The sequence below is a fragment of the Macrobrachium nipponense genome, chromosome 18 (assembly GCF_015104395.2).
Source record: "Macrobrachium nipponense isolate FS-2020 chromosome 18, ASM1510439v2, whole genome shotgun sequence".
Taxonomy (NCBI): domain Eukaryota; kingdom Metazoa; phylum Arthropoda; class Malacostraca; order Decapoda; family Palaemonidae; genus Macrobrachium; species Macrobrachium nipponense.
This window is the reverse complement of record NC_087211.1, coordinates 23,903,123-23,918,122: the sequence shown is the minus strand read 5'-3', so window position 1 is coordinate 23,918,122 and position 15,000 is coordinate 23,903,123. Positions and strand designations below refer to the sequence as shown.

The 15,000-nt window shown below is 37.9% G+C and overlaps 1 protein-coding gene across 2 annotated transcripts in view; it reads right to left on the bottom strand.

The window, feature by feature from the left end:
• LOC135196924 (short stature homeobox protein 2-like) overlaps window positions 1-15,000 on the bottom strand; it is a 162,515-nt gene that overhangs the window by 50,210 nt on the left and 97,305 nt on the right. For both annotated transcript variants that reach the window (XM_064223761.1, XM_064223762.1), the window contains exon 3: window positions 10,753-10,896. In XM_064223761.1, the coding sequence (XP_064079831.1) occupies window positions 10,753-10,896 (144 nt within the window). The remainder of the gene's footprint in view (window positions 1-10,752; window positions 10,897-15,000) is intronic.

The window sequence follows — 15,000 nt, the reverse complement described above, 5'->3', positions numbered from 1 at the left end:
CCTCCCGCTACCCAACATTCCGCCTCCAAAAAAGAATGAAAATTCCCTCCGAAAGAAGTTCCTGCTCGTGAGATGTCATGAAAGATGGAGTTTGCAGCACCAAATTTTGTACAGACTTAATGCTCTTGTAAGGACCAATTTTCTCCAGGGGAAAAGGAAGGATACACAATACATATATATATATATATATATATATATATATATATCTATATATATATATATATATTATATATATATATATATATATATATATATATATGTGTGTGCTTATATAGTGTCTGTACGCCTTCGTATAGGTTAACGATGGAAGAGTGAAATTATCTCAAATGTAATTACACGACAGAAACGATAAGATAATGAAGAAGAAAGTAAAGAAGCGAAAAAAGGTAAGTGATAGAGAAGAGGAGAGAGGGCAGGGAAAACTTTAATGGGGGAATAACCTGAGTTACGGGAAAGCATTTTCACAAAGCTAAAAGAATAAATGCGTCGCATAACAAGAAACATTTGCAGAGATGTTGCCCCGAAGTGAAAGCAATTCCAGGTCGCTGGAGTGAATCATTTTTAGATTAGTTGGATTAGGGGCAGAGCTAACTGATGCAAAAGGGGAAAGAGCAGTGCAAGATTGCAAATTGTTTGTGGAAGTGGATTGTTCACTGCATCAGAAAGGCAACGAATAGGCTGACGAACGAAATCGCTGGGTGGATAGGATTATACCTGAGGTAAAGTGGTACTGTGGGGACAGTGTGAATGATTGCTAACCAGGGCTTGTACGTCATGTACAGGATGAGGGAAAGATCCTGGAGGAATGATTAAAGGACATAGAATTGCTACGTATACCATAGAACGTATAGGGTTGGATCTGGTTTTATTTTAGCTATGGGATGACTACTGTAGGATTAGACAAGGAAGAGGGTGAAATCATATTTTTGTAATGAAATAGTCTTGTGAGAGATTTGCACGTGCAGAGAAAAAGCTTGATGTGACATACCTGGACTAAAGAAAAATTTATGAGAGAGTTGACAGAAAGGCTACGTAGAATATTGGGAGCAAAGAGTCCTTTAGAACATGTCGACGGAAGAGTGACTGGAACTGAGTGAAAGTGGATTTGAGACTGGAATGGGTAATGTCTCCATGACTCTTTGTGATCCCTATCATCGTTGTGATGCGCAAGAAAAACAGCCAACGTAGGTGCAAAGTTGCGGTATAAGACAAATGAGTTTGAAAGGAGCTCGAAATGGTTGTTGTCTTCAGGTGACAGAGTTAGTTCTGATTGGGAACGGTGAACAGGAATAACGAAGCCATAAAAAAGTGTTTGAAAGTGCTGGCAAGAGGAGAAGCTGGGAATTCGTGGGGACAGAAGTAGCTGAATCTTAGACATTCAACCGTAAATGAGACAGTGGTAGGACGAGAGATGAGTCGAGTCCGATGGAAGAGTGGTTAGTGCTGTGGAATGCCAATCATATGTCACAGGTTAGCGTCTCCCCAAGGGCGATAAAAAAAAACACTGGCTCTGTATCATGATCAGTCGCTGCTGCAGTGTGGGATCTGCGGTTGGAGGTTGAAAGCAACATTCTTTAGAAATTTGAATTTTAAGTTAACGGGCCCCCTTGTGCTTGTTCCATGTGAATAGGTTTCATCTACCGCAACAACAATAATAATAAAAATATGTAAATCATGGAAAGCGTGAAAGGTTGGGGGAAACATGATTGTCTATGGAGACCAATATTGAAATTTTCGGAACTATTGCTGAGCCAACTCTCCTTCATAGTAGTGAAGCGTGGATGATAAATGTGAAAAAAAAAATGCTAATAACAAATGTTTGAATAATATATGTGGTGTAAGACGCATTGACGGGGTGCAAATGTGGGTACGCGTCAACGTGGTAAAATGGCTAGCTTTGGTGAAAGGAAGGATCAGCGTATTTTGAGTTTATTGAGTCATTTAGATAAAACAGACAACGATAGGCCACAGAGGTGTCATTCGGAAGTGTTGGGAGGTAAGAAGAGGTAAAAGAGGTACAGGGAAGAAAGAGCCTTATATCTGGGGAGCGTAAGAATGAATATAAAGAGGCGAAAGGTGCAATTTTGCGGATACGAGTTTATATACATTCTTCATATACAAACAAATGCATACCGAGATAAAGGCACCTATTCGTCTGTATACGGAAAAACTACGTCATTACATCCTACGCGTGTGTCGTGTTTCGACAAGCCAATTCTACGATTACCGAAAGAGGAGGTTGACTACATCAATGGGATTTTGGGTGGGAATGAAAGCTCGCCAGAGGCTGTTGAATAAGACAGGAAAATATAAAAAGAAAGAATACAGTCAAGGCTTATACAACTAACTACTAATAATACTAATACATCTATTATCTATTTTACTTTGAATTTAACACTACAATAGGGAAAATATATTGAATTTTTCCCTAATTAACAATACGGCTACTACTACTACTACTACTACTACTACTACTACTACTACTACTACTACTACTACTACTACTACTACTACTATTAATGAACTAAATAATATCATTGCAAAGCCGCGTTAGGGTTGGATGAAGAAACAGTGTTTCGCGCTGTTTGGTCAAGTTAAAAGAACCGATGATGATAGGTTGGTAGAAATATTATACAACAGAGAAGTGTCTGGAGGAAAGAGGAGAGGAAGACACCGAATGAGATGGATACATGGCGTGGAAGTGGTACAGGAAAAGAGGGGCCTGAATATCCAGGAAGCAAAGGAGTGCGTGCAAGATTTGCGGGTGACACGGCTGGTGGTGCGGAGGTGTCCTTCACTTGAGGTTTATCCACGATTCGCCGTTTATCCTATTCTTGTTCTCTAACCCAGCTAGAGGAAACTGCTTAACGTTGAAATAAAAAGAAAAAATAGCAACAACAGCGGCCATATTAACATTTCTGATACTCATGACAGGCAAAAATGGACAGTAACCAATATCGAAGGTATTCAAGCAACAACAGATAACATGAAAACTGAAACTCTATATTAATTTTCAGATTCCCTGTGTAGGGCAACATACTAAACCATATAACATATAAGTAAGTTAGGAATCTGAAGAAAATACGATAATTCGAAATTTCTCTGAACAAAATAGATTTCACCTGATGTGTTTTACGTTCAGATGTTGAAAGTTTTGACTTGATAGTCCAAAATCACCCAATTTTCATCATCATATTAAACTCACGTTCAGTCAGGTTTCAAAGAGAGAGAGAGAGAGAGAGAGAGAGAGAGAGAGAGAGAGAGAGAGAGAGAGAGAGAGAGCTTGATATTATGCATATTTTTGCATCCATTTATCATCAATCATCTTATTTCGTACTTTCACTGTTCATGAAGTCTTTCTCTTATACTTCGAAGGGGCTAACCTTTCTCACCAAACTCCACTTTTTCTTCTTCAAATTCGTCTGGAGAGAGAGAGAGAGAGAGAGAGAGAGAGAGAGAGAGAGTTCTGTTTCTTCTCTTCCTCATCCTTTACTTCTCCTTGTGCTTGTTGCCATCGTTCATCTTCCCGTAATTCGGCAGCGAGGAGCCTCCCGAAGGGCAGCCAGATTCGTCAGCATCTTCCATAAATATCTCCGGACGGAAGGACACTGGACACCCATTAGCAGTTTCCAGAAATGACCGAAGAGGCGAAGGGACCTTTAATGGAACGTCTATTCGCGAGACTAATAGCCGAGATCGACAAAAGTGGCAGCCATATCAAGGAAGGTTACAAACTTCGAGCGAATTTGAGTAGAGTGAGTCTTGGTTCCTCGTCCATTTTCCAGCGGTCCCAAAAAATTTTTCCGGCCACCCGGATGTCGTTTTCGGTGAGAGGATTACTCTTTAAGGTAATTCTGAATAGAATATAGAGTTTAAGCCAAAAGCCAAGCGCTGGGACCTATGAAGTCATTCAGCGCTGAAATGGAAATTGAGGTTAGAAAGTTCTGAAAATGTAACAGGAAGGAATCCTCGCAGTTGCACTATGAAACAGTTGTTAGGAGAGGATAGAAAGTAAGATGAAAGAAAGAGAATATGAACGGAGGTACAGTAAAAGGAATGGAAGGGGTTGCAGCCAGGGGCCAAAGGGACGCTGCAAAGAACCTTGAGTAACGCCTACAGTGCACCCTGTGAGGTGCACTGACGGCACTACCTCTCTAAGGGGAAAGTAAGTTTGACATAAACATTTATGACTATTCAGAATGCTTTGCTAACCAACTTCGATCGTTGCCAGTTGTTAAAGCGAAGGTTATGCCACTGACCAGCAAACGCACGATCAAGAACAACCTTCACACAAGAACACCTGCTCATTCAATCGAAAGTGACGTCGACACAAGACAGCGGCCTCTACTTCGAATTTCGAATGAGAGCACCCATCAAACGAAATTCAAATTCAATGAGGGGATTTGTTTTTCGGTTTCGTTTCTAAAGATACGGAGTGAGCCTAACAAATTATGAGAAAAGATAACAACACATGAACTATGACTTGTCTTCAACTGATATCAGAAAAAACTTGCCAATGAACCACCCAGCACCTCTTGTTTTCTCACAAACTGACAAATGGTCTGCTGCAGTTAATTAGGGGGCAACTTGTTCACTTACACTATAATGTTTGTCCTAAGTTATGAAGTAAACAGGGGAATCAAAAATATAAAGAATGGAAGCTATCACTGGTTTAATAAATAAAAGATATCCGAAAAATATTTATATAGATACACGAAAAGCACAAATAAATAAATATCTAAATTCAGAGTTGGACTACCCCTCGTTTTTCTCTCTTCCTTTTGAAGTGCCCTAATGACTGACGTCTGTGGGTTTCTTCGTTGGTTCCTCATTCGGGTTTAAGGCTGAGTAATAACAACCGCATTCAAAGTCTGCCCAGAAATCGAGAGGTTAAGAGATCAAAGTAGCTAATTACTTATGCATACATGTATAAACACACACACAATATAAATACATATATAATATATTATATATATATATAATTATTATATTATAAAAAAACACACACACACACACACACACACACACACACATATATATACATATATATATATATATATATATATATATATATATATACATATATATATATTTATATACACACACACACACACACACACCACACACATATATATATATATATTATATAATATATATATAGATATATAATATATATATGTGTGTGTTTGTGTGTGTGTGTATGTGTGTGTGTTGTAGGTGTTCACAATCTTTATAACCATAACATTAGTTGTTTACTGAAAGTTGTCGGTAAAATTTCTATCGTAATAGGGTGCTTCATGCTTTGGTATATTTTTATGATTTTCCCTAACTGGAATTGTTACAGTTAAGGAAAAAACACAAAAATATACAAAAGCATGACACACCCTATTACGATAAAAGTTTATACCGACAAGTTTCAGTAAACAACTAAGGTTATGGTTATAAAGACTGCGAACACCTACAACTAGAGAGAGAGAGAGAGAGAGAGAGAGAGAGAGAGAGAGAGAGAGAGAGACTCTCGTAAGGACAAAACGAGAGTTCCAAATCATTTATTTAATCTGGAAACTAGCGTGGCACTCGAAAATCACCTTTATAGTCGGTCTTTAACCATCTGCGCCGAGGGACGTGGGTAGGGGGCAGGAGGGGACCAGGAGGGCCAGGGTGCTCGGTTTTTGGGGGGATCATGGTCTTCCTTCTAGAGGGGGGGAGGGGCTATTAGCAGAGGAGGGCTCAGGAGGAGGAAGGACGGATTCGACTCGGCTGATTTGCGGCAACACACGGTTGAGTCTTTCCAAAATGACTACAAGTATCAATTTACCGAGCAAACTTTTGGTATCTTAATACTTTTCTGTATACAACAAACTAAATGATAAAAACGCCATACCTTAGGGAAATGAGAGACCATGAAGGAAAACGGAATGAGTAAAAGAAAAAAAATTATGAAACCGAAGTCGAAACCGGGGAGTCGGGATGCGGCTTATGGCAAGAAACATGGCCGCCCGACTGCCACCGCCAAGGAGTCGACAACCATCATGAAGACAAATATGTCGGATTATCAGAGGAAAATCGAGGATAATGTAAGGGAACTCCTGGCCCCATGTCAAGGCCCGTATATTCCGGACAATTATCTTCCCCCAGTACGTAACTATGCGGCCGTACATTTGTTCTCGGTAGTGAACCTCTCAACATGAGGAGAATTCCAGATTAGTGAATTACTCGACGGTCTTAAATCTCACAATTTTTATGGCTTCCTTGTCGTTTTTTTTTTCTTTATTTTTTGTCTCTTCCCAAGTGTTTTTCCTTTTACGCTTGTAGCTTAATTGTTTTTTATTGCATTTACATACATTGATTTTTCCTGTTTCTATTTATATGATTTTTAAGATGAGTTTGTCTGGTTTTTCCTGCTTCTATTTATATGATTTTTAAGATGAGTTTGTCTGGTTTTTCCTGCTTCTATTTATATGATTTTTAAAATCGAGTTTTTCAAAAGTCCTTTTTACGAATAATATACATCTTTATTTGACCATTCCGTTAGTTACGTGTAACGTTCGAAGTAAGATGCCCTAAGAGCGTTTCTTATTTATTTTCAATCGCTGAGCAGAATTCAATAAAGTTTCTTTTACGTGAACTCGTACGCATGCGCGCATGAATGGAAGGCGTCAACTCTTCCTAACTTGCACAAGAGAATGACGAACTCAGAAGACAACCGACGAGGAGGCTTTATACTTGTTAAAACTGAATTAAAATCCTAAGGAATAATTTGAGCGAGAATACACTCTCGTAAGGGAGTAGTGCTGTCAGTGCACCTCACGCTGTACACTGTAGGCTTTACCTATGGTTCTCTGCAGCGTCCCTTGGGCCCCTAGCTGCAACCCTTCAATTCTCTTTACTGTACCTCCGCTTATTTTCTATTTCTTCCATCTTTCTTTCTAACCTCTCAACAACTGTTTCAATCTACAGACATTGGTTTCACCATTATTTTCAGCGCTAAATGACCTCACAGGTGTCAGCGCTTGGTCTTTGGCCTAAATTTTATAATTAACTTTCAATAAACCAATATAAACGAAGGTGTGTGAGTGGTCATGATAAAAAGGGATTTGTTTACGCCATGAGCCCCTTCTCCTCAGCCGAAGGCTGGGCCTTCAAAGTTTTTGCAACCTACACACACACACACACACACATATATATAATAGTATATACACAAATGTATATATATATATACACCCGTATATATATAAATTTTGTGACTCGCATTAGGATCGAATCCAGGTCTCTCAACTGAAAGACCAGACCACTGCCAACCAGGCCACACAGATCATAAAAGAAGTTGGAACCTAAGTACCACTATACCTAAGGCTTTAAAAACCTGGGGAGGCTAACTGCCTCGCATGCCAGCGTGTTATCCCGACTTCCCGACCGAGCGGTGACCCAAATGGCAGCAGCATCTCATTGGAATGATTCCTTCTGAGTGATTACGATAGAAATGATCAACACGATCACATGAGGAACAGAAATGAATTTCTGACTCAGATGCTGGGTCGGGATGTTGGGGGGAAAACACGATGGTATGCGCGGCAGTTAGCCTGCCCAGTTCCTAACCAAAATCTAGTTTAAAAAGGGGCTTTAGAAGTTCTCATACTGAAGATGGAGTATCGCTGTGTTCATGGTTTCTATTCCTTCTCTCTCTCTTTCTCTCCCCCTATCCACCACAGATGCAACCTAACAACAAGGCACCGATTTTACGATTTTATTGCTGGAATCAACAGAGGTGGACTGGATTTTGGGGATTGTGTCCATTCGTCCCACCACGTTCAGTTCCAAAATCGAATTCGGTCGCACAATGTAACAAAGAAACACAAAAACCACGTCGTTTTTTTAATGTTGGTTAAGTGTCAAATACACTACTATGCCAGAGAGCTTTACAGCCTGATGTTAAATCTGCATATCATTTGAAGGTTACGATTTTTAAGGCCACCACCCCCACCAAGTCACTACAAAATAATGATGTGAAATAACACTTCTTGTAGCAGAGTAGATAAAGGCGATCTGAATGAACTTAAAAAACATAGACACTATACCCAGCGTAGCGAGCGATTAATGTGGGTTGATGACGTTCTTTGAGTGAGCAGCACTAAACTGAAGAATCCCCCCCAAATTGCATCAAACAAAATATAGGTTAAAACATCCAACCCTTGGCAACAAGTGAGTGGGGCAATGCCAAGACAGTAGTGTGTTCGTGTAAGAATATATAGACTGGGGAGGAACTAATTTTATTGATAGAAAAGCCTGCCTGTTATGCATCTGAGGCTGTTCAATATTTATGGGGATAGAGTAACGAACCAAGTCAGGGAGGGAACAGGAAGTGTAAAAAAGTGGCAGTCATCGAAATATGGATAGGTTGACGCTTGTGGATGATGCAGATACCGATGGCAGTGTTTACGTGGAGAATCTTGAAAGTACCTGTCGGTAGCAGCAGCAAGGTTACGAGGGCAAATGGAAAGCAAGACAATGGAGTTTAGATTTTGAGTCTGGATAGGGGAACAAATGGTACGGATGGGGGACGTTGAACCTAATAGGTACCTAGATATAAATGTTGCTGATGATATACCAAAGAATCAGGAGAGAAATAAAATCCTAGATCTTCTTACAAATGTGAAAATCTAGGAAAACATGAGGTGGGAACAGAAATGAATTGTTGAGCCACTCTTCCTTTACAGAATTAAAACGTGAAAAGGCAAAAAATTAGACGAATTGCTAGATAAAGAAAATCTGCTCAGGGGAGTTACAGTTTGACTAGGAAGAGATATTTAGTGAAGTAAGCAGAATGTTTTTTTATCTCTTGAAAAAATCTTCGTTATGAGATATAACATATATATATATATATATATATATATATATATATATATATATATATAATATATATATTTACATATATATGTTTTCTGTTGGATGTATATCTTACTCAAGTACATCTGCGCGGATGTGATCACAGTAAACAGCATTCGCGTAAAATCAGATTAAACGAAGAAGAAGAAGAAGAAAAAAGACACGAAAAAAGAAGCAAACAAATGTTCCTGATACAAGGTGGCACTGAGACAAGTTCCCTGGGATCTCCGGCAAGAGTTTTGAATACCGCTAAATCTAAATGGTTGACGGGTCCATATATTACCCTTTACCCTGAGGGCTGGCGAGCAGAGGCGGACGCGCCGAAATCATCCCTAAGGTCGGGCGCCGCAGGGGTCAGTTTACCTCGCTGCTGGGCGCTGGACGAACCTAATATGCGAGTCGGTGCTTGAGGCCAACCGTAAATAAAAAGGGGGGCGGGAGCCCTCGGCTGCGGTAGCAAAATGGCGTGAATAAATACACATAACTTAGGATCATAGACACGGCAAGACTGCGTTCACTCAAGATTCTACTCTTCACTCTGCGAACTCTCCGCTTCACTCCGTTGAGATTCTTCTCTTCTCCTCCTTCACTCCTGCACTCTTCACTCGCTCGGAACAGCTCTGGTTGATGCTGATTGCACCTACAACAGTCTTTGTGTCATATTCCTCTTACATTCATTACTACTATCATTTATCATTATTATCCCTGGTGATGTTCATATCACGAAAATATTCGTATGTCAGTACAACACTGGCACTGAATAATAATCAATCTCTCATTCAGGTCAGAATGTTGTCTTGAATTAACTTTACTTATAACTACACAGATTATAGCCTTATCCGACGTGAGAATCAATATCAAATACGCACATACTCATTTACTTCAATGCACACGCTAACATTGACCTAATCATATACAGATGCACAAATACAATATATATAAATTAGTCAAACAAATCGGGTGTCGGTAAAGGATGCTATTTCTTACAATATATCTATATATATGTAATATATATATATATATATATATATATATATATATATATATATATATATATATATATGTGTGTGTGTGTGTGTGTGTGTTTGTAGTAAAGAAAAGAAAACGGGTGAGTTATCTAAGGATACGTTAGAAATACGATGTCCTGGAGTCAAAACTGAATGAATGTGCAAATTGATTTATTAATAAAAGGTAACATCACGACAGGGCAGGATAGGGAATATACTTCTCAGCTGCTCTCATTCAAACGATTTTCCGAAAAAATTAGACTGCACAAGTAATATTATCCGAGCTAGATATAATTCTGTCTCCTGCTACATAAAGTTCCTCTTTCCATGCCAGAACTAGTTCATTAAATCATGTAACTGTAACAGCCAGAATGTCCTCCTTTCTTCTCGATTTCTTCACTCTTTTCGGGTACGCTTGTCACTTCAAAACCTTAGATCTAAGTGCAAGAAACATGAGGAAATTCTGATGTCCCGTCGCAGGAATCGAACCTGCTTCCAGAGTAATCAGAATGAGGTCACGGTGCATCTTCCCACCGGCAACTGGCTCGATTCGATCTCCGTATCTCCGTTTAGATGACCACACTATTACTCTTTGTATTAACATCTGTACTTGAATTGGATTTAGAAGAGTTCCATTTATGATGATACTAAGCTCTCTTTCTCTCTTCATATATATATATATATATATATATATATATATATATATATATATATATATATATATATATATATCTATATATATATATATATATATATATATATATATATATATATATATATATATATATATTGTACCAAAAAATATTACATAAAAATGGAAAAGCCAGGGAGAAAAGCTAAAGAGAATGTCAAACCATACCTGAACTCGGGCTTCGGAGAGGCCAAGTCGCTGGGACAACTCTTCCCTCATGAAGGCATCCGGATAGTGAGTCTCGTCGAAGAGGCGTTCCAGTTCGTTCAGCTGCTCCAGGGTGAAGTTGGTGCGAGATCGGCGCTGCTTCACCTGGGTGGGAGACGAGAGGTCAGCCTTTTTACTTGGTGTTGATATGAGATCTGGAATTAATCGGTATATGAAGGTATCGACCATCTACATATATATATATATATATATATATATATATATATATATATATATATATATATATATATATATATATAATAAAAGGAGCCCATAAAAATGCCAAAATATAGAAAGTAAGACTATATTTCAAAGACTGCGTCTCTCTCTTCAGGTAGGTAATGAATGAGAAAAGTTACAGAAAAGGCAGTATTTATACCAAGAGATACATCCATAGGTAGCCACTTAACTAGGTCAACCCGGTTGATAATTTCTCTTTAATCTTCTTAAGCGCTGGTTGAAGGAAGACTTTATCTATGATATCTGAATCCCAGACGCCCTTTGAGAAGTTCATTATCTATCTTTGTTTAATCAAGGCCGACTCTATCATCTGGCTCTTGTGCCGATATTTGCTGCTACAAATTATAAGTGACACATTCCAGTTTATTCTGTGGTTATGGTTATTTATATGGCTAAAAATAGCTGAGCTCTGTTGTCCATACAAAACTGACCGTTTGTGTAGTACTAATCTCTGAGGAAGTGATTTTCCTGTAAAACCGATGTCCACAGTCCAGGCATGGGATTTCCTATACTCCTGTCTTTGGGGATTGGCTTTTGCTGGACGTTAATTTGGGATTTGGCTAAGGTATTTGGGTAGATAAAGGCAAAAGAGTTAGATTTTCCGAGTTTGGGTCTGGGTCACTCTGTCTTAACCCTGTTCGGGTGTGGGATTTTTATTTTATTTTTGGATGTCTCTAGTCTTGTCTTGTGGGGGTCGGTAGAAAATTACGTTTGCTTTAAGAATCGCTTTTTCAGTTATATGGTCAGGATACCTTAAAAGACAAAAGCTGCTTACAGATTAGTTCAAATTCCTTTTCCAGGAAATCTGGGGAATAAATTCGTAAGGGTCTTAAAAACAGGTTGCTGGCTATGCCTACCTTGATAGAAGTGTCATGATAACTAAAGTAGTGAATGTATGTAAGTGAGAATGATGGTTTTCTGTATATGGTAAATTTGTATTCTGTCGTGTCTGTAATCATTAAAACATCCAGAACCCAAGTAATTTTGTTGTCTGCTTCCCATTCAACTTAAAATTTGATGCTGGGCACTAATGCAATTAATTTTGAAAGGAATTCGTTGAAATTGCCCCAACCTACTTTCTCTATTTTGGCGTTTTTATGGACTTCTTTTATAAGATGAATGAATCTAGAATCGAAACCATACCGTTTCTTTGAAGACTAACTAATACGAGTAATATGATGCATATGCACAGTGATGTGTGGTTATTTTATAATATATATATATATATATATATATATATATATATATATATATACATATATATATTACATAATATAATATATATATATATATATATATGTATATATATATATATAGATAATATATATATATATATATATATATATATATATATATAAATGCATACACTTTGTGTGCGATTGTGTGTATTCTTAGATTATGAAACAAAAGTCTCAGCCCAGGAGGAATAAAATGATGTTAAGCTCTTAAATACCTTTATACTGAGGGGAAATCCAATTGGCTGTTATTAATTAAATGAAGAGTTAAAACCTTAGGTCTTTTTTGTCATAATATATATTAAGTATATGACTCTTTAAGCAAAAACAATTTGAATGTAATATACAGAGTAACCACTGTTTTACAAATTAGGTGCAAAAACACTAATGATCACAATGTTACAAAGTTGGAAATTTGCCAATCTAAACCCTAGACGCTCGAAACACCCTTTTTTTTTTATATAACAAAACATAAAAAAGCTCTGGGAGTGAAATTTTGCAAGTTATGTTTACAGCTTAGAGACAAACTTTGGTTTGGTTCTGCCCACCTTCATATTCATGATGGAGCGCCACCTATCGACTATAGGGCCGAAGGTGGGGATTGCAACTTCACCAGATCGCCTTCCCTAAGAGGCAGCAGATTGCAACTTAATTACAAAACATAACAACCTGCCCTGTTACCGAAACACTTAGCCATCGGTACTGAAAGAGAGCAAGATCAAATGTTGCCACGTGATCGAAAGAATTCGACAAAGTTAAATATTGCGACGCGATTGTTGGGACTCTGCTTATTGGTAAAAGATGACAAATGGATCCAAAACCTCCAATTGGTGGTTGATTTGATTTGATTTATGTAGATTTTTGGCATTATGCCAAGCACTGGGGCAACTGAAGCCATTCAGCGCTGAAACGGAAATTGGCAGTAAAAGGTTTGAAAGGTGTAACAGGAGGAGAACCTCGCAGTTGCACGATGAAACAATTGTTATGAGAGGATGGACAGTAAGATGGAAGAAAGACAATATGAACGGAGGTTCAGTAAAAGGAATGAAAGTAGCTGCAGCTAGGGGCCGAAGGGACGCTACAAAGAACCTTAAGTAATGCCTACATTGCACCGGATGAGGTGCACTGACGGCACTACACCACTACGGGGTCCATTGGGTGATAAAGAAAGTAACATAATCACGAGAATTCCATTACATCGCGACAGATCATAAGACTAAGTGCGATATATAAACTGAGTATGTGACTTTAACTTGATTGTGAAAGGTCACAACTTCATCATAAGTCTAGGTCTGAAATGGAAATTTAAAATATAAACACAGAATTTTTATTTGAAGGCGTAGAAGCTATAGTTTGTCCATACTACTTCAATCGGGTTAAACGTCATAAAGGTGGCAGCATAGCCACAAGACACTGTTAAATGAAGTACGGTTTATTCTAGCTCTTGTAAGATTCCCAGCCAATAAGAGTAGAAGAATGCCACCAACCACCCAACAGACAATCTATTGCAGCATTGTGACAGCATTAAAACACTGTATCGGTGTTAAAAAATATAAAAAAATCTTAACGAGGAAAAGCTGAGACAACACTTCTATTCTCTGGAGCTTACAGATAATTCAAGAGCACAAGTACAGCTAGGTTCAAATTTATCTGAGAAAACTGTTCTTTGTTACCAGTCCAACTACAATTCTGATTAAACAGTGAGCTTCCATAAAGGCTACGAAACAACGCAATATAAAGGCTACGAAACAACGCAATAAATAAGAAAAAAATCTTTTACGTACACGGTTTTTACTGTCCACATTTATTCCATACGCACTGGCTAGTTGCGCTAGTTTTCGATAACGGAGAGTATCACCTTCCTATATTATATGACTTTTAACTAGTGGTGAATTGGTGCATTCAAGGTAAGTAATCAAAACCGAAGGTTAAATTCGTTCACTTTACGAAAAGATACACCTGCGACTGGTAGATGAGTTTAAAGATGAGTTTAGACTCTTTCTGGAAAAGAACATTCCAGATCTGGCTGAGAAACATTCAGTATGTTGGTGAAAGACTGACGCATTTGGCTGCAGTTGCTTCAAGTTTCCAGATCTCAATATTTTTGCATGATGCGAGAAAATATCTTTAGCTATTTCTTTAGAATAAAAAAACCCCAAAACTGCTTGAATGGGTCATCAACAAGCAAGAGGAAGTTAACGGATGCTACTGGAAGCTATGGCACAGTAGGAACGGAAAGGCCCACTCGCCCTGACGACTGTGCCCCGTGCCAATTTGTAGCAGTATGTTTCACTACTTTATTTAACAGGCGTAATGAATAATACCTATGTTTCAGTGCATGCTGCTTTTTTTAACATTTTGTTAAGCTTAAAAGAACAGATACTATGATATTATTACTACTACTACTACTACTAATACTACTACTACTACTACTACTACTACTACTACTACTCTACTACTACTACTACTACTACTACTACTACTAACTACTACTACTACTGTTAACACAAAATAATAATGATAATAATGATAATGAGAATTAAAAAAAATACTCATAGTAGCAAGAGTCTTTAAATGGAGAAACAAATCCACAGTTCTGTAAATGTACATATATTTAAATTTAAAACTTTAAAGTTTTAAATTTAAATATATGTACATTTACATAACTATGGATTTATTTCTCCAATAATAATAATAATAATAATAATAATAATAATAACAATAATAATAATAA